This window comes from Ictidomys tridecemlineatus, chromosome 8 (assembly GCF_052094955.1).
Source record: "Ictidomys tridecemlineatus isolate mIctTri1 chromosome 8, mIctTri1.hap1, whole genome shotgun sequence".
Classification (NCBI taxonomy): domain Eukaryota; kingdom Metazoa; phylum Chordata; class Mammalia; order Rodentia; family Sciuridae; genus Ictidomys; species Ictidomys tridecemlineatus.
In genome coordinates, this window is record NC_135484.1 from 112,707,720 (window position 1) to 112,731,099 (window position 23,380).

Here is a 23,380-nt window from a genome sequence, read left to right on the forward strand (position 1 = left end):
CCGAATACTAATAGATATGCCATCAGTTGAAGAAAGTTAAACCAAAAGGAGGGGGGAACAAATTGGTGAATGTGGATAAACTGAGCCATAACCCCAGCCCCTAGTAATGACTAATCTAGAGAATATAAAACAGAATAGAACTAAAATGTTAGATAATAATGACAAGCCACTAAGCGATTGGTATTAAAAAATATTAAGGTCTTCTGTATTGTTCAGGAGAAGGGACTATGCAGTTTTCAGCTTTAGGCATTGTTAAGTCTGATATGATTATCTAAAAATAACTAGCAAAATCGTAGAATGGAATGTACAACTTCCAAACCAAATCAATAGAGAGAACTGGTGAGGAAAATAAAGGAAACCATCAAATTGTTAGCTTTCTGTCCACTCTGCTCCAGTTTTCTAAGGAAAACAGCAAAGAAGAAACTTGTAAATAAATCTGCCCATTAAAAAACACAGAACACTGAGCCTATTTTAAAACTATTGTATGTTATTTACAAGAGACTAGGAAATTAAAAAGTAGTGTGATACTAAGAAAATAGTACCCAAAGTAAAGATATCAGATAATGTAGACTTCGGGGTAAAGCCATTATTAGGAGTAAGAGGAGTAAGAGCAACAGTATGTGATGGGAAAGGTCTAGTCCTCCAGGAAGGTTTAATAATTCTAAAATGATGTGTATGAAATGATGTGATCCCAGAATATATAAAACAAAATTGAAAGAATTATAAGGAGAAACCTGACAAGACTACAGTCATAGCAGGAGATTTTTAACAAATGTCTGAAAAACTAGTAAGTATGTAAATGATTTTAATACAATTAACAAGTTTGATTTAACAGACATATAGAACTATTCAGCTCTCAAATTAGAGGATACACACTTATTTTCAGATACACATGAAATATTAAGAATTAATCACATACTATGCCACAGAGCATCCTCATTACTGCACAGACCACATGCTGCATGCTCATTACCACACAGACCACACCTTTTGTCCACCTTGCAATGGAATTAAAAATTAGCAATGAAAAGATGACATGAAAAATTATATTTGGAAAGCTAAACACATACTCTGAATAAACAAAGAAAAAATTATAATGAAAATTCGAAAACATTGAAAGTAGTCAGCTTTTGAAGTATCAGACAAATGCAGGTTGAGGGACATTCTACATAATACCTGACTAGTGCTCTTTTAAACACTGTGTGGTATGTTAAAACTTGAAGATAAAGGTGAAAACAGGAGTTTGAAGTAAAATGTTAGCTTTAAATACTTTTGTAAGAAAAGAAAAAGATTAATGAGCGAAGGGCTCGTGAGATGGGGATGTGGTTCGGTGGCAGAGGACTTGCCTAGCACGTGTAAGGCCCTGGGTCCACCCCCAGCACTGCAAAAAGGGAAGAAAAGAAGAAGGGGGTTAAGCGTTCACTCCAAGTAGTGGGTGGTTGGGGTGAGAGGGAGTGAATCCAAAGGAGCAGAAGGCTGAAAATAATGAAGAGAAGAACTTAGTGAAACAGGATAAAAAAGAAAAATTAAGTGTTGGTTCTTTGAAAGTCTAGATAAAGTAAGAAAACGAGTATAGGACTGATCAAAAAAGAAAGAAAAGATATAAATAAATGATATTTGAAATGAAAAAGAGGGTATAAAGCAACTTAGCAAGACTGGCTCAAAATGAAAAATAAAAAGGGCTGGGGATGTGACTTAGTAGTGGTTAAGTGCCCCTGGGCTCAATTGCTGGTACTAAAAAAAAAAAAAAAGGTGGGTATGCTGTGGAAAATTACGTCAGTGTATTTAGAAACTGAAAATGTAAAAGTTAACTGAAAGGACTAAAATATCTAAAACAATTTTGAAAAAAAAGAAGGGAAAGATGGGGAAGAGAAGCACTAATATTAGGAGACTTTAAGATTACTCTAAAATTATGGTAACCGAGACAGCGTGGTGGAGGCACAAAAGCTGGGCAAAGCAATCCATGAAACAGGATAGAGATCTTAAAGAGAGGTGCCGGCACATAGGAAAACTTTGTACATGACTACAGTAGCATAAATTAGTGGGGAGAAGGACGGACTGTTCATTAAATGGTGCTGGGGAAATTGGCCATCCTTATGAATAAAAGATGAGAATAATTCCTATCTCACAGCATTCCAAAAATAAATTCTAAGCAGATTAAAATGTGAAAAGGAAAATCTGAACACTTTTAGGAGAAAATACAGGAAAATATCTTTATGGATTGGGTATAGGAAATAATTTACAAACCAGAAAGGGAGAGCTCAAATCACAAATGAAAGATTAAATATTTCTACTCAGTATTAACTTACAAAAGATTGTCATTCTGCACATCAATTATAGAAGGATAATAGAAAAATAGGCAAAAGGTATAAAAAAAATAGGCAATTTACAGAGGAGAGGTAGAAAAAAAGGTTCAACTTCATCTAAGGAAAAAGGGTGAAGAACTAAAACCACACTGATGTATAATTTCGTACTCTCTGTCCAGTATTACCAAGAGTTACTTTTAGTGAGTTCAAAGTAAATGTTTATAACTGCTTTGGTGAGTAATTTGGCAATACTCAGGGAAGTTGAAGAGAAATATGGGTATAATTCTTTTCTATTGTTTCTATTAATTATCTTCTATTATTCTATACAGCAAGTATATATTCCTTTAAGGAAATTCTTAGCCAGGAACACAAGGACACACTTCTATTTGTAATGAAGAAGAAAATAATGGTAACGGTCTAAAAACCCTTTAGTGGGAAGCTAGATGTATACATTTTGGAATTTATACGTTGAAATACTTTATAGATTTTAAACAAATGATCATATTTATGTTTCTATTGAGTGTTCCTTTGTCCTGATATGATAGATGTTAATATTGTTCACTGAATATCCATTTTTTCCTCCTAGTACCTCTCCTGTGCACACAGCAGGATGGCTCTTTCTGCCCTGCCTAACCTTTTAGAGCCATGTGACTTGCCTTGGCCAATGAAATGTGAGCATAATGGCATATTGCTTTGGGGAAATATTTTAAGAGCCAGTGTCCAGATCATTCTCTTCCCTGCTGCTGTGATTGTCAATATAAAACTCTTTCATTGGGATCTCTTGTGATATCATGAGCAGAGCCACCTGGCTGATTAAGTACAAAATGTGAAATGTGAAAAATAAATGTGCTACATGAAGCCACTAGGGGACTGGAGGGCTGTCTGTCATTGCAGCATTGCAGCATAGCTTGCGCTAGAGTGCTGTTTCAGGGCTCAGCTCCATTCACTGTGCGTCTTGTGCCACTTCTGGAAGTCCTCCCTTCTCATTAGGGAATACTACCTCTTTTACTGGAGATGGAGATGTCTGGACTTGCCCTCTGAAGATACTTCTTTACCTTTGTTTTGTTCCAAAGTCATGGGACTTTACGTCAGTGTATTTAGAAACTGAAAATGTAAAAATTAACTGAAAGGACTAAAATATCTAAAACAATTTTGAAGAAAAAGAAGGGAAAGATGGGGAAGAGAAGCACTAATATTAGGAGACTTTAAGGTTACTCTAAAATTATAGTAACCGAGACAGCATGGTGGAGGCACAAAAACTGGGCAAAGCAATCCCATGGACCCCTTTTCTGCCATGAAATTTTCTTCACTGGTGGTTTCACCAGTGTTTTGCTTGTTTCTTTGGAGTTAAAACTTCAGAGTCAAAGAATTCGTCACCAGAAAACCATCTTGTCTCTCTCCCTCCTTCCCTTCATTTCTTCCTACTCTGTGGCCATTCTCATTTTCAAAAAGCAAAGCAATTAGTGAAGTATGAGATGAAGTGTTAAGTCCAGGCTTGTCCAACTTTGGAAAATAAATGCATTGCTCAGAAGATACATGTAGGATTATTTATTTCACATCATTATAAAGTTAGGAGTGTTTTGGCACAATGATAGTATTGCTCATTTTCTCTGTATTTTCAGAGAGTATAATATACTGAAAAAATATAGCAAGTTGACATTGTCGATTTTGGTCTAAAATATCTAAAGAAAATTGCAGATTTTTGTAGAAACCCTGTAGAAAAGGCCCAGGGACTTAAAATGCCCTTATCTTGTATTGCTCTCTCCTCAGTATTTAGAGAATCTTTATCATACTGGGCAGCCATCATTTTGTGGAAGCTCTTGACTTTTATAAATGAGCAGGTTGATATGGACTTGGAGTATTTAGAGAGACTGAGAATCAAAACACAGCTGGGTTTTCAAGATACAGCAGTTCATGAACAAAGGAAAGAGCAAATGTGTTGCAGTGACAGAATAGTAAACAAGAAGAGGAAATGAATCACGGCTGAGGCCAACTGTACTTTCTGAGAAGCGATTGGTATCATGTCCTCGATCACTTTCCTGCTTTGTGAATTCTAAAATACGGAATTTATGAATTTCCCACTTAACATATGTGTATGTTTACAGCTCATTAATCTCATTTACTGGACCAGGGATGTAGCTCAGGGTTAAAGCTCCTGCTTAGCGTGTGCAAGGCCTTGGGTCTGTTCCCCAGCACCACACCAATCTCAATTTCTATAGTTTCTCTTTGTGGTAATATTCTATGGTATATATATCCACTCTGTATTTAATATGTTATTGTGTTCCTTCATAATAAAATACTATAGGATTAATTGCTACATATGGTTTGGTTTGTTCTAATCTTAAGTTCAACTTTTTAAAAATTATTTGGCATGGAAAATTCATGTATTAAGATAATCAAGATGTTCTAATTTCCCTGTTATTGTTGATTTGAGATAGTAATTAATTAATCTTGTTCTGCTCATGCTTTTGGAATCTATTTGACTTCTCTTATCCTAATGCCAAATCTTGGGTTTGCATTCATAGTTCCCATGGAGAATGTTGCAACAATTGCTGATTGTGCCAGTGTAATCGAAGGAGTCAGTCGGAGCCGAAATGCCTTGCTGAATGGGGACACTAAAAATTATGATTGGGATTCTGGCTACACGTGTCACCAGCTAGGAAGTGGTGCAATTGTGGTTCAACTGGCACAACCATACATGATTGGATCAATACGGTAAGATTATTTCTGCTCATTAATTAGTTTTTAAATGTAACTATTTTTATGAAAATTATATTTTGGTAAAATTATGACCTCAATAACTTCAGTGATGAAATTCTGCTGTTCTCTGATCTGAACATGCAGAAGGGGGTAGGAGTGGAAGGCTGAGGCAGTAAGATTCCAGATGTACATTTGGATTTCTGGTGGGGAGAGGCACCGACATCAGGCATGGGAGACTAGAGAAGAGGCCCACCTGGGCCGGGTTCACTCCCTCCCAAGTCTCCCTTTGCATTGGCTAGAGACAGGGTAACATGTCAAAAGAGGTCTTACATAGAATGAAAAATTGTTTTCAGTGTTAATAAATGACTGCATATGAACCAAACAGATCTGAATATGAAACCTGGTTCTAAAATCTTGTTAGTAACTTTGTGTCTGGGTTGTTTTTCATTATCCCTTTTTGTTTTAAGAAAGGCGCTTTAACTTTGCTTGATTTGTAGGAATATGTAATTTTTAAGTGGAGACTGGTATTGCTCCTTTAGTTGAAGAGGGCTATCTGGATCTTGAGTAGGCTTCCCTGCCCTGCCCTGCCCTGCCCTGCCCTTTCCAGAAGACCTCCAAAGTCCTCCTGTAAAAAATGTCTTTCTATGAGTCTTTCTCAGTCTGCCTGGGGTGGAGGTGTTGGAGGCTCTTGACTGCCTCCCCCACCCCATCGTGTGCCACATTTGCTGTGTCATTTCCTGTTCTCTTCTTTAAGACAGTGTGTTGAAAGAGAGAACTAACAAAAATAAGACAGTAGGAGTGTGACAGGCACAGATTTGTCAAGGGGCTAATAACCCCAGAGGTTTCCCAAGTACCCTGAGGACTTGGTGCTGAATTTCTTGGCAAATTCAGACTGTCTATTTCTTCATTAAATTGGCAACCCCTTTTCATCAAGGGCCATGTCACAAACCAAGTACCATAAGGCAGCAAATCAGAGAAGCCTTTAGTTTAGACTGAAGGCCAGATCACTCACTTAAGCTTACAGAGGGGTACAAGACTGGCCACAACCAGTCTAGACAGGCTACCAGTACAAATAAAAACTGTCGCACTGCAAACAACAACCCCCTTCCTTTCATTAGCTTCATGGATTAACTAAAGTACTCATCAACCACCTACTTAATAAGCTGTTTGAGAATTTTTGTCACAGATTATGTGAAACTTGCTTGTATATTTCCCATTATAATCTATTCCTCTTCACTTTAAAAATCTGGGAAACAGTTGTCCTTCTTTTGTCTTCTGGCACTCCTTATAGTCCCCACAATTTCTTAAAGATTACCAGTCGTGTCTCTGAGATTACATCTGCAATTTCTTTCAGCAGGCTTGGGGTGTAACTCATCTGAGCCAGGAGACTTGAAATCATTTAAATTGACTGGATACTCTCTTTTCTTTCACTTCACCTATTTGGGACTTCAATTTTCTCTTTATTATGTTTGTTCTGCCATTTCTAATTTGAAGGCCAGTCTTCTTGCCAATGAAGATTGAAGCAAACGGGCAGCTTAGTAGCTGTACACACTCTCTTGTGATATTTTCTTTATTCCATTCGTTTCCTTGGTACTTTGTGCCCCCTCCCCACCTCTGCCACCATCTGACGGTGTTCCATGTGATCTCAAATCAAGATGTGTAAGGTGAAGTTCTTCTGTCCTCCCCCTTCTTCTCAAGTTACCTTGTGGGGGAGACTCCCTATCTCAGTCAGCAGCACCCTTTCTCTCCAATTTATTTGTTGCCTGAGCCAAAAACATGAGGCTCTTCTAAATCTCGACCTGTCCTGTTCCTCCCCCTCCTACCAGCCAGCCCTGAAGTCCTGGCAGTACCGCCTGCAAACACCTCACCAGCTCACCTCTCCTCCACCCATGCCATGACCACAGCTGCACCTTTGTAGTTTGGGTTCTCTATCCGACCTTCAGACTTCCACTGACTCTCCCTCCTCCATGTGTAGCCATCCCTTACCCTCACATCAATCTAATGTGGCTACAGCCCTCCCTAAGAGGATTCATGGCTGCTCTTTGCCTTCAGGAGAAAGTGCCAACTAAACCATTTAACAGCGTTCTGCCTTGTCTGCACAGCCTCTTCTCTCAGCCTCCACCTTGCCATGCAGCCTCTACATCAGCACCTCAGCCTGTCTTGCTGTTAGTTGTTAGCATTTATGGTGCCTGTCCTTTCTTACTCCCTGCCTTCCAATCTCTGATCATCCTGTTCTCACTGCTTACACCTCTTACCACCTTCTCGTTCCCTTCTCTTACCTGTCTTTCTTATTCCCCTTTATTGTTATTTCTTACCCCCTCTTATTTCTTATTCACCCCTTAGGGAGCGCGTCTCTAACCTTCTGTCATCTCCTGGGCTTATTGAGACACCCCTCTTCTGCCATCCCATGCATTTGGTCTAGAGTTCCTGTCACAGCATTTGTATTATGATTATTTACTTGCTGGCTCCCCCCTGCCCACCTGGCATGTAAATCTGTGGCAACTCCAAATAAGCTTCTCTTGTCAGGTTAAATGTGCATGAGGCGGGCTGTCAGATACAGGGGGAATTGTAGGAGGTATGGTAGGAAATCTATAATTTTAGATTCGGCAGGAACCTGATATGGTTGTTGCCAGGGTGACAATTGAAGACAAACAGGCTCTTCATGGGACAAGGCCACCTTGGCCTCTGCCCCTACCAGAGAATCAGAGATGTTGAATCTGACTCTAGGAAAATGTGTCATTGGTGCAGGAGAGAGCAGTGCTCATTTGGTTTTCTTTAAATGTGGAATGAAAATGATTCCACCCCCCAAAAATTCTTCTTTTCCTGACTCAGAGGGAGGATGATGAGCAGGAGCACAACCAGAGGCAGAATTGTGTATCTCAGCACAGTATGAAGCCTCCAACTTCCATAAGCCCAAGTATTGTTTTTTCACTAAGAAGATCCATGCAATTGAAGCTCTGTATAACTAGCTGAGCGCCCAAAGAGACACGTCTCGGTGAAACCAACATTATGTTGTGAGGAACTGCATTTGCCTCTTCTGTGACATTATTAAGAGGAAAGGGAGAGAGATTTCCTAGCCACCAATGCCTGTGAACGGTGCTGGATATCTTGGCAGGCTGCAGTTACAGCAGCTGATGTGCCCAGATAGACATTTATTGATAGGAAACTAGATCAGTGGCACCTCTTCATGGAGATAGGTAATTGACCAATGACGGGTTGATTAGTCAGTGACATTTGACCCACAGCTTCTATTGCTCGTGATGACTAACTTACTTTCCTAGTCACTGTATCTGCTGCAGCCCATGGTTCTGCATCAACCCCTAGAGAGTGGGAGCTGCAGAGCTCAGGCTGGGAGGGTGGAGAGCTGGGACGCCTAGACACACGGTCTTCACACCCCCCCACCCCGTGCGAGGTAGGGCCCAGTCACATGTCCTTAAGCTTTGGAAATTCAAGTTTCTTTGTAGTTGGTGACTTCAGAGGCAAAGTTCTCAAGCATGATTTATTTTGATCACTTCATTCTTTATTCCTAAGAGAAGATGTAATTGTTTTATGGATAAGATTTCTTTTGTTTGAGTGTTTTATCCACAGAAACCTCTGTTTCCTTCCCTGAGAGGATGCCCTGTGGCTGGAGAGGCAAGCAGAGCCTTCTTTTCTGACAGAAAATGGTCAGCAGGAGCCAGTCCTCCTAGCATGTGTGGCATCAGTCCCCTGTGGTTTCCTGGAGAGGGGAGCATGAAACAGCATCTCCGGCCATCTTTCTAGCCTTTCTTTTCTTTCGTTCATTCAACATTCACTAAACGCTTTACTCTGTGACAGGCACTGTAGTCAACACAGCCCTGAATAAACAGAATAACACCGTTGCTCTCCCGGAGCTCCTGTCTAGTGCATGGGGGACCTAGACAGCAGACAGACACTATGTGCAATATGTCAGACGTTGACAGGTGCTACAGGAAGTCAGCTCATGAGCTCTGCAGCTCCCATTCTCTAGGAGGAGGAGATGTGGAGATGGTGCTATTTTAGGCTGGGTGGTCTGGAAAGGTTCACTGAGAGGGGGACATTGAGCAGAACCTGGCAATCCAGGTCGGACACCATGGACATAGTGCCAAGACTCTGAGGTGGGAACATACCTGGCACGCTCTGAGAGCAGAGGGAGGGAGGGGAAAGTAACAGGAGGGCCAAGGAGGAAGGAGTTGGAGAAGTGACAGTCTAGGATGTTTTTTCATTGTCTGTGTACACAACACCAACTCCTAAAACCATCACCCCCACCCCACTCCCATCCCCCAGCCCACCCCTCTCCCACTCCCATCCAGTGTTTCTGAGCATCAGGAGAAGAGAGGAGGGTCAGAAAAGGGAGGCCCTCATGCCTTAGCAAGCATGGCACCTTCTCTGCTCTTTGCTTCCTTGCCACACCAACTCCTGAAGAAGCAACAACAGGAGGTGACCTAGGTGGGTTGGTTGATTTGTTGGTTATTTATTTATTATTTTCACATGAGATTCTCTCTGAGTTGCCCAGGTTGGCCTCAAACTTGCTATCCTCCTGCCTCAGCCTCCCAAGTAATTGGGATTACAGGCCCTCAAGTAGCTGGGATTCCCAACTGCCACCATTTCTCAACAGAGGCATCCTAGTCTCGACTCATATGACTCAAAACTCTCTCTCCTCTTTTGCTTCTCTCACTTTTGCAAGGCAACATAACTGGGAAATAAAGGAGTTTGTCTGTGTTGTTGCTAGGTTTATAGACATAGCAAAATTTACTCATTTTATTTTAGAGAAAAAGAAATTACCTGGAATGTACCTTAAAAGCAGGTAATTGAGTAGTAATTATATCATTTCCATGCCATTTTAAAAACATTAAAATTTAAATAACAGCAAATCTTCAGAGGGCTGACCACATAAAAAGACCAGGGTAGAGTCATAATAACCAACCAAATCTGCCTAATGTCTTAGTTTATAGGCCCTCTGTCGCCTTAGTTTAAGACTTATTATCTTTCTACTTGCTAATCATGATATCCTTTTAAGTGTTTTCAGGCTAGGATGAGAAATCAAATACGCTATGCATTAAATACACCTATCACCCAGTCTTTTTCAGCTAATAAATGAGAGCACTTTGCTGAAACCCTAATTATAGGCTAGTCAATTAAATTAACAATTTTTACATTAGTCTGAAAATAATGGTTTTGTAATTGATATGTGAGTAGTGTAAGTAAAATACCCATAATGCGTTAAGTAACAAACCTAATTGCAAGTAGACAGGATGTCCAAAGATGATGCCAGGCCAGCAGAAGCAGCCAAATGTGCCTGCAGCCCCTCGCGGTGTTGTGAGGATCAAGGAGTTAATGACAACAATATTTTGAAGTCCTCAGTTGGGATGTACATAAATGCAGTATGTTAGGAAAAAAATGGGTCTAGCCCCAAGTGTGTTCTTGATGGGTATCCATAGTCTCTTTATTCTGTGGGATGAAGCAGCCCTACCACTTACGGAACAATAACACAGAAGGTCTACACCACAAGTCAGTTTATGTCTTTTAGTTATTAAACCTAGATTACAAAGAAGAAATAGCAAGTTGATTCTTTAAAAAAGTTAATTGTCTATGCCACCGTGGTGCTTATTTGTCCTAACCTGTTTTTCTTTCTCTCTGAACTGTCAAGCCCATGCCAGTTTCAGTTGCCTACTGGGTGGCTATAACCAACTCTAGATTATCTATTCAGTTTGCAGATTACCAAAATTCCTTTTAGACTGCTAGTTTTCCTCCTTCCTACTGCTTACCATCCTGCCATATCTGCTGCACATTCGCTTCTCTTTCAAAGGATAGGCACAGAAAAAAAGGAGAGGAATCAGATCATTCCATTTTGTTTCCTATTTAATAGCTCCACATGAGAGCTGGGTGGTAAGAGTAGGGAGAGGAATGGAAGCTAATGGCTCAAATAATAATTGTAATTGAGTATTTTCTGCATTTGTGCTGCCTTCAATCTCTAGTAGGACCATAGATAATCTCAAATTGAAGATAGTGATTTTTAAATATTGTGATGGACTTGGATCTTTGCAACGGATTCCAAGCACCTACTTGCATGGCTCCGTGTGCTGCGAGTACTCAATAAACACTCATTGACTGAACTGACAGCACAGTGTGTTAGTGCCACTAAAGGGACTTCTATCTATCAACTAAATTGGACATCATATTTGCTCAGTGTTGTCTGATCTAAGTGTATGTGAGGAAACTGCTAAAGATCTGGCACCCCCAGCAAATGACTGAGATTAAGCTCTGGAGTTGGGTGCTGGCATTAATGCAGGTGAGGACGCTAGCCTCCCTCGTTGCGTTCTGCTCCCATTTCATTCTGCCCGAGTGCTGCACCAGCGAGCAGTACATCTATTTACATTATTAAGACAGCCTTCTTTGAAACCTAGAGAGCTAGAAATTTCCTTTTTATAGTCTGAAGAATCCAACAAACATCTAAATATATGACTCCTCTGACTTGGATTAAGATTGCCTATAATTCTAGTCAAAATTGAAAAGATATTTTACAAAATTTACTTCATATCAGTCACACTGAGTGTCATCTGTCACAGCCCTGAACCAAAGGACTCTTCCTTGTCTCTCTGATCCATGATTTATTTACTAAGTGGTGTTCCTCTGTGCCTATCTGCATCACACTGAAGTCTTCTCTCATCACTCTCAGTTCTCAGAGCTCTGGTTCCCAGAAAGATCGTTGAAGAAGGAATTATATGCATGGTTCTCAGTCGATGCTGGAGTCTAAACTTCAGGGCACTAGAAATGCTGGAGCCTAGACACAGCAGAATTTGGGGACATGGTAAATAGGCCTTAGCCAGTTTCATCCTAGAGAAATTTCAAGAGCAGAAAGTATTGCTATGGCAACTAAGTTGTGTGTGAAAAATACAGGAGGGGCACTAGAATTCAGATGTTGTTTGGAAAAGCAAGAAAGGTTAAATGCCAAAAAAATGTATTTGTGTGTGTGTGTGTGTGTGTGTGTGTGTGTGTGTGTGTGTGTGTGTGAGATTTACCTCTTATGTCAACCATTTATCTCCCTTGAGTGATTGGGGAACTTGACAACTAGTTATCATAAAATATAGCTGGATACATGAAAGGAAAAATCCTTTTAGTTTTCAAAGATTAACCCATCAAGAAGACATCTTTACCGAGGATTCAGCCCCGTTTGACCCAGTATTTCATGCATAGTACATGTTTAGTAATTGTCCAGAATTATTCTTTAAGAAACTTCTGAAACAAATACTCACTTCTCAGTCATCTTAAACACCAGAATCGTTCTCCTTGGAAGGTGTCCTCCTGTGGCTTTGCTTAGACAGATGCTGTACAAGCTGCTGCCCTGGGACGGGTTGTGCAGGGCCACAGAAGTGTGGCTACTGTCCGGAAGCAGAGGACTTTTAGCTGATTGACTGAAATTCCCACAAATTTCATACATCAAATTGCTTTAATATATCTTTTAAGTTTTAAGTGAAGAAACCTTTTCTGAATGCTGATGAAGGGTGACATCACTTAAAATTAAATCTTTAAATTAATCCAAAGAAGTAATCTACCTTTGAAAATCTTCATATTCCCCAAGCACCTTTAACTCAGAGACTTCCCCACCCAGGAGCCCAATTTTATCACCTCATTAAGGTGTTTGGGATGTATCTTAGTAGCTCCTGATGTTTGTCTGTTTCTTTCTTTCTCTCCTTTTTATGCTTAACCATTAGCCCTTTGTAAACTAGTGACCACAGAGGCACCTGACCAAATCATTCTCATCTATCTAGTTAAGAAACTCCAAGACCTGGAAGAGGTCTTCCACTACCTCCTCTTGACTCACCCAGCTCTCCACCCCCATTTCTGCATCCTTCTCCTAGGAATAACTACCATGGTGATGGGCAGCTGCCCCTCAAGGACTCCTTTCAGCAATTCTCTGAGGCCCTTAGGGGCTTCACAGATGCTGAGGAATCATATTTTTTCTGCTGCGTTGCCTCTTTCAACGATGTATCAGATTCAATATAAGGGGTATTGCTTATGTAGATAAATGCAGAGTATGCTCTTACTTCTGCCTGGATTTTCTTTCCTTGCTGCCCTTAAAACCTAATGGTGAGGATCCTCTTTCTTCCCTCTACCTGATGAAACCTAAAACCAGGTCCCTTGATGATTATGACATTACCAGCCTTGCCACATGATTGTTTTACTGTAACCAAACACCACCCAGGATGGTTTAGGTTTTCCGTAGTTTAACATTTAGAATGGCTAATGGTTCTCTTGCTTGCTGTGTCTGACAGTAGTTCTTGAGTGTTAGCTGCTCTCACTGTCTTCATTAAGAAGACGAAGAAACTGAAGTGTAGTTTGGGGTCCTTCTCCTTCTTTGCACTGTGAGCATGGCAAGACAACTCATGCTAAAACTTCGTCTCCCAAGATTCCAGTTTGTCACTCAGTGCTACCAACTCCTGTGGCCTAACGAGAAGCAAGGGAAGGCAGCTCATTTTCTGGTTCAGCTCACTGGTTTCCTACGGCTGTGAATTATAGAAACTTCCATTAAATGTTACAACTAAGACCTGACAACATTTGTTTTTTTGTTGTTGGTGGGGTTTTTTTCTTGTTGTTTTTTTTTTTTTAAGTTGTAGATGGACTCAGTCCGTTTATTTTGTTTTTATGTGGTGCTGAGGATGGAACCCAGTGCCTCACACGTGCTAGACAAGTGCCTACCACTAAGCTACAACCCCAACTCCACATTTGTTTTTGTTTCTAGCACTCACTGCTCCAAGGAAGCTTGCATATGGGTCGAATTTGGCTGCAAACAACAGAAAATCTCACTGAGAACAACTTATAAAAATGCTTTTTAAATTTTATTTTTGTTTTGTTTTGCTTTTGACTGTTTGGGGCTCATACAACAAGTCCATAGGGGTGTGGTTTTACAGTTCAGTGAACTCTGCATTTTTCTTGGTCTTTCCCACATGTATTTTTGCCCCAGAGAAATAAACTGCTACAGTTTTAAATACCATGTCTGTGTTGAGGCAGGAAGTATCAGGGTGAAGGGAAAAAAAAGTACAACAAGCCCTACCAGCCAAATCTTGTCCCTTTCCATTAGGAAAAGCCAAAGCTATATTTGAAGCCTGACTCTGCTGACTCCAACTTGCAGTTTTCAGGTAGAACTGTGTTATGTGGTCAGCCCTAGCAAGACTGGTTAAGAAATCAATTGGCCATAGTAAGGAGTTAGGCTCACCTAGCCAATAGCTCTGCCTTGGAATACTGCCTTTTGCATGACATTTTACATCTGCTTTGGAATTTTTTTACATATCTTCACATTTCATGTGTCCTGTTTATTTTTTAAAAAACAGTTTTGTTAAGATGTAATTCACATACCATACAACTCACCCATTTAAAGTATATAATGCATTGGGGACCCCCACACACACCATTTATTTTATTTTTCAGAATGCTTTTTTTTGTTGTTGTTTATTTTTTATTGGTAGTGCTGGGGGTTGAACCCAGGGCTTTACGCTTATTAGAAAAGTCCTTCACCACTGAGCTACAAAAGTGCTTCCCCAGCCCTTTTTCTTTTATTTTTATTTTGAGACTGGATCTCACTAAATTGCCCAGGCTGGCCTCAAAACCTGTGATCTTCCTTCCTCAGCCTGAAAGTAGCTGGGATAACAGGCGTGTGCCACTATGCCCAGCCCTCCATTATTTTTAAAAGCAATCCTTTGAACCCACAACTTCTGAATGTATCTTAAAAAGTACTGTAATAATTATATTTTGTATTATTTGCAGCTTCAAAAATACTCTATAAATTTTTTAAAAACCTATCTTTTTACTATCTAGTTTGGATCCAAAACGAGAGGTATTACTGATTACATATGTTTAATTTCTTATTCATGAAATTTGCTTGAAAAAAAAAAACACCTAAGTTTCCATGCATGACAAACATTTAATCTGATTTTCTCTAACTGGTCTCATACTTTACCAGCATAGTCCTAACTCATGCACATAAGGAAATTTGGGGGACAGGGCAAGGTCCCAAGTACTTTTTCTCATTGATCAAAATAGGGGTTGGGCTGACAGCTTAGTGGGACAGTGTTTGCCCAGCATGTGTCAGGCCCTGAGCTCAATCCCAGCCCAGGAAAAGAGGGGGAAAGGGGGGGGGTTAATTGTGTGGTTTTAATATTGTCAAGCTGACTTTCTCATACCTGAATTCATTTTAAAATTGACAACCCATATGGAATTTGTTAACTAGAAGTATTTGGTTAAACAATGCATCTGTTTACCTAACCAGATTATAGAGAGTTTACTCTTCTTCTGTACACAGAAAATTATTCCAATATTAGAAACTTCACTGCATATCCATGTTATCTTGTAGTAGCAAATTATGTCAAAAGTCCCTCTGGAAATAACATTTTCCGTGTTTGATATCTGAAGTTTAAAAACTCATGTCCACCTACCCTGGAATGAAACCATACAAAAGACCTGTGACTTTCGAAAGGGAAATGGGCAGTGACCCTAATGCTGCCTCCAATCTGTTCTTCCTCGTAATCTTCTTGGATAATGTGCTTTTTGTTGGCGGTGGTTTGTTTGTATTGTTTTCTGTGGGGTTGCAGTGAGTGTTTCTGGCTTTGGAAATGAGAAGTACATTCAATAGGAAGATAATGAGAGCAGTACTGGGATCTTAAATCTTAGAAGAAATTCGTGAGCTGTGGTCAGGGGTTTAGCTGCTTTCCAACAGAGATGCCAATCAGAGTGTGAGTCTGCAACCCTGAAAGAGTGAGCCACAGTTCAGTGGAGTCACTTCATGTCTGTCTGTCTCCTGCTGGGCCTTAAGTGGCCTGGGACAGAACCACTCCTGCCTTGGAGGAGGCTCCCCTTGCTCCTTTATTCCTTCCTCTCTCTCCTGTCTCCTCTCCCTTCTTCTCTTTTCTGTCTTCATAACAAGGTGGTGAGCAGCCCATCCTTCTCTGGCCTTGGAAAGTCTTACTTCCTCCTTTTTAGAGAAGCCAGGCTAAGGCTACTGGCTCAACCCAGGGATGACTCAGTGCTGGGCAGGGGGAAGGGGCAGTCTCTCTCCCATACTCCCCCAGGGTTTGGTACTGGAATGTGTATTGTATTGATGACCCTTAAGTTCTAGAGGTCAGAACCAAGTGCTGAGTTTTGAAGGGGGAGCAGCCTCCTGACTTGTTTTGGTTTGAAACTGTTCAGGCACACCCAGCTCCAAAATAGGTAGTTTCCCATGTTCTGTGCCTTTTGCTTTAGGGTTTTTAGCCAAAAATTCTGTTAGCAATAGTGTTCCTTTGCTTCTTATTTGCTGGATCTTTCCTTGTCATAACTTAAGAACTTTGTGGGTAGGGGTGATTGGAGTCTAGTGTGATAGATCTAAGTTCCTAAGTCCCCTAGGCATTTACCATTTAATTGTTCCCTAATGTCTGAGTCTGATGCAAACCCTTGTCCATTATTTTCCTGAAACCTAGCCTATTTGTGTTCATTTCATCTCTGAGAATAAAAATATAATAAATTACATATAATAAAGTACTGTATTTATGAGAAAGTCCACAGTAACCCTTTTAGAAATAGATAAAGCAGGGAAGGAAGGAAAGGAAAGGAACAGGCAGGTAGGATAGACAGATGGACATCATCACCCCAAGTACATGTATGAAGACATGAAGTGGTGTGACTCTACTTTGTGTACAACCAGAGACATGAAAAATTGTGCTCTATATGTGCACTATGAATTGAAATGCATTCTGCTATCATGTATAACAAATTAGAATGAATGAATAAATAAATCAATAAAAAAAATAGATAAAGCAAAGCTAAGGATGTAGATCATTAGTAGTGTGCTTGCCTAGCATGCACAAGGCCCTGGGTTTAATCCCTGATACTGCTTAAAAAAGGGGAAAAAAAGAGAGAGAGAAAGAAAAGGAAAATAAATAAAATAAATAAAGCATTATCTATAGAGAACTGTTTGAGAATTGCTGATAACCAGATAAATAATATTTTGTTAATAACATATTTCCTAGGAAAATAGTTTTTGTCATAATTACGGTCACTACAGTAAAATTTTAGCTGTCCGTTTAAAACTAAGAGACAAGCAGGGAATTCACGAAGATTAGTTGGATCTGTTAGGGAAGAACATGTTAAACAGAGTCATCCATTTAAAAATTGGGTTGAAGATTCTGAATGAGCAGTTCTGTTAAAACACCAAGTGCTGTAAAGTTTTCCCTGTTATGTGGTCACACACTGCCCAGGCCAGCTATCTTGTAGAGTGCCTTTTATAATCACAATAGACAGAACTGGAGAGATGGCAAGGGAATAGCAGATCTATACAAATCCATATTCTCCCAGTGACCAACAACACCACTGTGTACTTACGTGGTGTGGTTTAGTCTGCAGTGCTGTCTTCCTCCATGACTGGTGTAGCATTATTTTACTGTCATCATATTAATTGCCTTGTCAATGACTGTATGACTATTTTTTGGCATATTGTTTATTGACTTTAAATGTCTCTGTGACTTCTTTACCCTACCCTACTGCTTCTATCCCCTTTGGTGTAGGGGTCTGGAACGCAATGACTAATGACTGTCCTGTTTGCAGGACTCCAGCTTGTGAATGTAACTCCTGGGCACTTCTTCAGTTCAGGGAGTAAGATTGGGAACAGTTTTCATTTTTAATTAAGAGCTTTTCCTCCCATATCCTTCTAATTTTAGGAAAAATACCAGAAATTTGGTGTGAAAGTCAGGCCAACATTGTCAGTACAATTGTCTCAGTAACAAAGAAGAGATTGTGAGTATAGCAGGATCTAAAAACTCCATGTGGAATTTGCTACATAAAATTCTATTGAAACATTGACTAGAAGAAATTTTAGACATTTCTAGGTTAAACTGAACCCCAAACCTTACGTTTATTTCAAACCTTGATGCCATAACTTTTGACTGCTAGATGAGAATGGCTTTAGTCTTATGCCTATTCCTGGAGTTGACACACTATTCTGGTAACTGGGCGGCTAGTAGGTATTTGCAGACTTTGCAGGCCATACAATCTCTGTTGCACTACTCAATTCTCCTGAATGGCTGTGTCTCAATAAAACTTTACTTATAAAAATAAGCCTCTGTGGACCATCCACTACTAATGCTTTGTCTATTCAGCTCTTGTTTGCTAACATCTGGCTTACACAGGTAAAAGTGAAGACTTGGGGGAATTTATTTGCCTTTCACAGTCTCACAAATTTGAATAGTAGTAAATCTTGTTATCTAGATATGAGTGTTGGAAGTCGGCATTTGGAGCCAAAATACACGACCAAGTGGTTTTTCCCTCTGAGATAGGAATGAGCTCTGGGGATTGTACAAGGAGAGGGAATCAACGGGGAAGTCCTGGCAGATGAGCTGAGCTGTTAGACCCCAGCTCTGACCTCAATAGAGTGGGGCCTCCTTGGTTTTTTTGGAAGTACTGAGGATGGAACTCGGGTCCTAGTGCATGCTAGGCAAGTGCTCTACCACTAAGCCACATTCCCAGCCCCTTTGCTGTACTTTCATCTGTTTTAGATATTACGGTTATTCTAAGATGTTGTTTGTAAAATAATTAGTCTGCTACTAAAGAATACTTTTTAATATATTGGTTCACATTTTTTGTAATATAGTAAATTAACTTTTTTATTTTTTAAAATCATTTATTTTTTGGTTGTAGATGGACACAATACTCTTATTTTATTTATTATGTGGTGCTGAGGATTGAACCCAGGGCTTCACACATGCTAGGCGAGTGCTCTATCACTGAGCCACAACTCCAGTTCAAGTATATTACCTTTTATAATAGATATTTCAGAAAAAGGTTCCAAAGGATTTGTCATATATCACTTTGTAATTAAATGGAAGAAAATAGAATAAAAAGAATCACAAATCATCCAAATGAAAGATATATCTGTCTCCCTTTCTTTCCCTACCCCTCTTCTACCACCCATTTAACAGATTTAAAATCTACACGTCTATGGTTGCAAAGATATAGAGACAAAATAGGGCTCCTGTCTCCCCTCTGGTGCCATGGCTGCTTGTGACACCACATTGCCTTAGCAGTGCTTGTTTAAGGAGATCATTAGCAACCCCACCACTTTCTTTTTACCTGCTCATGGGGTCAGAGACCCCAAGCTCCTCAGTGCTATCAGGCTGTTGGGGTGCAGCCTGTGCACTGAGTTCTGGCACTAGCTCCTTGGAGATTACCTCCGGGATATTTCCTAATCACTGGTGCTGAAATGTTGATTATCAGAACAGTCTCCTGTGACTCAGATAGGTTGCCGAATCCAGGTCCTGTTCTGCCCTCAGCATAAATCTCAGCGTCTGCTCTTTGGGATTAGATGCCAGAATGGGAGGATCCCAAGAAGCCTGAGATCTCACCCCCTCGTGCATGGTTCCTTTGCTGGCTAGCAAAAGTACCTGATTTTCTCTGTCTGTACTTGGTGAATGTGAGTCAGGGCAGTGAATCGAGGGCTGTGGGGTAGTGTGTGCACATTCATCTGCACTGGGTGTCTATATGGCACCAGAACCCTGTCCTCAGGAGGTCCTTCCAGCCAAAATAAGAAAACAGGAGCCCAGCCCACAGGGCTGGGAGGCATAGGGGAGATAAACGTTTGTTCTTCTTGATGAGGAAGGGTGAGCCTGCTGAACAAAAGAGACAAGTTGAATTCACAGAGTGCAGTATTCTAATGAAGCCTCCTGCTCTGCTAGAGTCCACTTAGCAAGATCTAGCACAGCAGAGCCTTGGATAGGAGCGATTTATTCATCTCTGCCTTCTTCATCAGGTTTTCTTCTTTCAGTCTTTCAGTAACCATCACCAGAAAGCCTAGTTTCTGTATGGGAGTTTACCCTGGTAGCTTGCCTGGAATACATTTCGGAGGATTAGTGTTCATGGCATGGAGACTGGCCCCGGTGCCCAGTACACTCTGGTGAATATTCATGTTGGCACCTGGAAGGTTTATTTCTAAATAGGCAGCTCTTGCAGAGCACATTCCAGAGGGGGATGGCTTTTCTCCTGTCAGCCAAACAAATATGGTAGGGAGGGGCAGCTACTGGGCAATTCTAGTATGCATTTGTGAGACAGAATCTACATCCCCATGTGTTCTGCAGCCTTGGGGAGAACTGAGATCCCTCCCACCAGTGAGCTGCTGCCTGAGCCTCCAGTTCTGGGAAGAATAGTGTAGGCAATTCCAGAGAAAGAAAATGGCAACTGCTCATTTAGCCTTTGGTACTATAGCCCACACCAGTTTAGTTTAATTACAACTGTTTATCAGTTAGAAAAGTTAAGAGTTATTAATGTTCAGCTGAAAATGTTTGAATTAAAACTTGTGATCCCAGCTTTGAAGACCTGGATCAAGAAGACTGTACTCAGTGGCCAGTGATCAAAAGAATCTCATTGAAAAACGTAATTAGCCATTTTTTCCTCTAGCCATTACAAAAAATTTTTTTAAATGTTGTTTTTTTTTTCCTGGCTTCTTACCTTTCTTCAAAAGATTTATCACACAGTTACATATTAAATTGATTCATTATCTTTTGTTTGTAAGAGCTTGTAGATATAGTATGTTCACCTTTACGTACTGGTAGAGAAGTCGTTACTATTAACATTCTCATTAATGTCTTTATTTTAATTGTAAGTCATATACCACATGGAGAATTATGTTTTATCAGACACCTCAGACAGTATAATCTACTTTAAATGTCTATATTGTAAAACTCTTGAAACTTATTATAGTTTAGTGTTTTCGTGTGCAGTTATTTTCATGTGAAAGCTTTCACAAAAAGATTTAATGAAGGAAGTTCATCAGAAAATGGACTTACAGGGAGGAATTTTTAAAACCAAGAGATGAGAGAGACAGACTTTGTACAGGCCATACCATCTCACCACCAGGTTGGGTGCAGCGGGAGGAGGTGCGGGGTGGAGGAAGAAGAGTGGCAGCACAGGTGGTGCTGAAGGGGCTGAGGGTCTGGATTGCATGGGCGAGTGTTTAAAATCATTTCCAGCAAGAGCTCAGGACTTTGTAGATTGTGCCCTGTAGGGAAAAGAAGATGATTCACAGCTGGAGCAAAGGTTGAAATCCAGATCTGATTAAGGTGAAGAGGTCAGGCTGATAAGAAAGAGAGGGAGATGTGTGAAAATAGTACTGGCTGTGTTAAGAGAGACCAAAAAAGAGGTTTGGTAAGAACAAAAATAGAGGACATCATTGAATAGAAGAGTTTTTGCCTTATAGTTCACCCCTGCTGGAATGTCCTCTTGCCTGTAATATTTGGAGTCGAAACTTCCTACCTTGTGGCCCTTCGATTCTCTCTCTTTAGCGCCAGGTTGTGAGAATACAAAGATCTGCCTATAGCTAAATTGTGCGTTCTCCCACAGAAACACATTCCTATGAAAACGTGACCCAAGGGAATAGAAGAGAGCTGTGGAGCTTATTAAATTTCTCTTTGACTCTGCTTCTTGGTGCTTTGTAGGCTGAGCACATGTGGGCACCTATGAGCATGTGGTCAGTGGAGGGGCAGGAGAAGAAGCAAAGAGATGAAACAGCAGTCAGAGTTGATATTTTTCATAAATTGTCTCCAGTGGAAGACTTGGCAAAATGGTGGTAGGGGCTGGGGATGGAGGACTGGTTCCATCTATGGGAGGCAGGATATTTTTTGATTGAAACATAATGAAACGTTAAATATGTTACTGGAATGAGCTACCTGGATTTTGTGATTTATTTGTAATTCCCTCTCTCAATCACCCTTTCCTGTCCTGCTCCCAAGTCTCCATCAGTTTAACTCAGTAGAGCCTGTGATCTATAAGCCATTGTGTTGGGGAGCATGAGGAACCTCAGGTCCATTCACCATGCATGGTCCCTGTACTCTGAAACCATGGTCAGGTGGTTCCTCCTGAAGGATCTTGGTCCTGGAGGCTGAAGGGAGAGGACCTTGGATGATGATATGCAGGGAACCTGGAGCCATGTGACTATGTTCCCCAAATTTTTGGATGAAAGCCCTCAATGGGTCCATTTTATTCCACAGAGGTCATATATGTTAAATAGGAGTTTAGGTGGTAAAAAAAATCTAGTCCTCAACTCGTAGCTTAGTAGTTCCTGAGCTCTTTATTGAGCCTGTCTCTTCTCACCTCCCAATAATTTCACAGAATTAAGATCAGGGAACAGAAAAGTTCACACTAATGCACATTACTTTGAGCTGTAAAAAGACACTGATTCTGGCCTTTTAAAGTCACAACAGTGACTAATAATCTTTCTAGTAAATGAAGCTGAAAGTGAGCTGAACTCAATACCTGGGAAGCTAAGCCCTGTGGTCTGGGCGGGACTTTGCCATTTCTGCCTCTTACATATCCTTTTCTGATCCTGACAGTGAGCCAAATCAGACAGGTCTCACTGATTGTGTGCACGCGCCATGATGAGGAGGCTGCTGGGATCAAGGCAGATAGCATTGCTGCAGAAAGGGGAGTTAGATAATGCCAAATTTAAACAGGGGAAGATCTGTAAAAGCTGTATACCTGCTCACTGTGTCACAGCCTGAAAGGTCTGTAACATAAAGAGATTTCACCTTTAAAATATCACAAGACCATTTGATCAGTTCCTGATACTTCTGATGCCAATGTCTTGCTTAAGAAATGGCTGTATTTGGAAAGTCACCTTCAGAAATGTAAGAAAACTGCTTTTATTCTCAAGGACTGTTTGGCCTGAACAAAATTTTCTCACATATCCATAAAGCATAAAATGAAAGAATTTTTCTTCAAATTGAACTGTGTAGTATGAAATCTAGATCATTAGCCTGGACTTAAACTTAATTGTTAAATAAGGGTTTGCTAAGTGATTGACTAGTCTGTAAACCGTGACTTGGGCAGTGTTTTGCCCATGTAAGAAAATTAACCCAGGAACTTAAAAAAATAGATTTGCACTGGAAGCAGGACATGTATTGATTATAATTTTTCCAAATATAATCCAAAAACATTTTGAAACTGGTGAGATCTGTGTGTGTGTGAGGCTGAATGGTGCTTAGTCCTTCACCATTCATTCCACACTTGGCATTTGCTGAAAATCTCAGCTGCAGCCATGCTGTTGGATAGTACACGGATAGTTTTTATGTTGTCACCTAAACCTTAAAATACAAAATTTAATATCCCACCAAGGAGTAAAAAGATGGTGTCAAGTAGCCGTTAAGAGTTGATAGCTTCATATAGTCTCATGGTTTTGGAAAGCTCTGCCCCATTTAGCTACACACAGCTATATCCTGCTGGCATCTCTCCATTAATATCTCTCTACTTTTAAGTAACTTACCTGGATTACCCAACCCCTCCTTTTATTCTGCCTCCTCCCAGTGAGGCAGTCTGCACAGGAGCCCAAGTGAACACTTTCTTCACTTCATTTTACTCCTGGA

General features: G+C 40.5%; 1 protein-coding gene across 4 annotated transcripts in view; it reads left to right on the top strand.

The window, feature by feature from the left end:
• Positions 1-23,380, top strand: part of Btbd9 (BTB domain containing 9) — a 402,045-nt gene that overhangs the window by 290,841 nt on the left and 87,824 nt on the right. For all 4 annotated transcript variants that reach the window (XM_078020077.1, XM_021721934.3, XM_005318735.4 and 1 more), the window contains one exon: positions 4,832-5,021. In XM_078020077.1, coding sequence (XP_077876203.1) covers positions 4,832-5,021 — 190 coding nt within the window. The remainder of the gene's footprint in view (positions 1-4,831; positions 5,022-23,380) is intronic.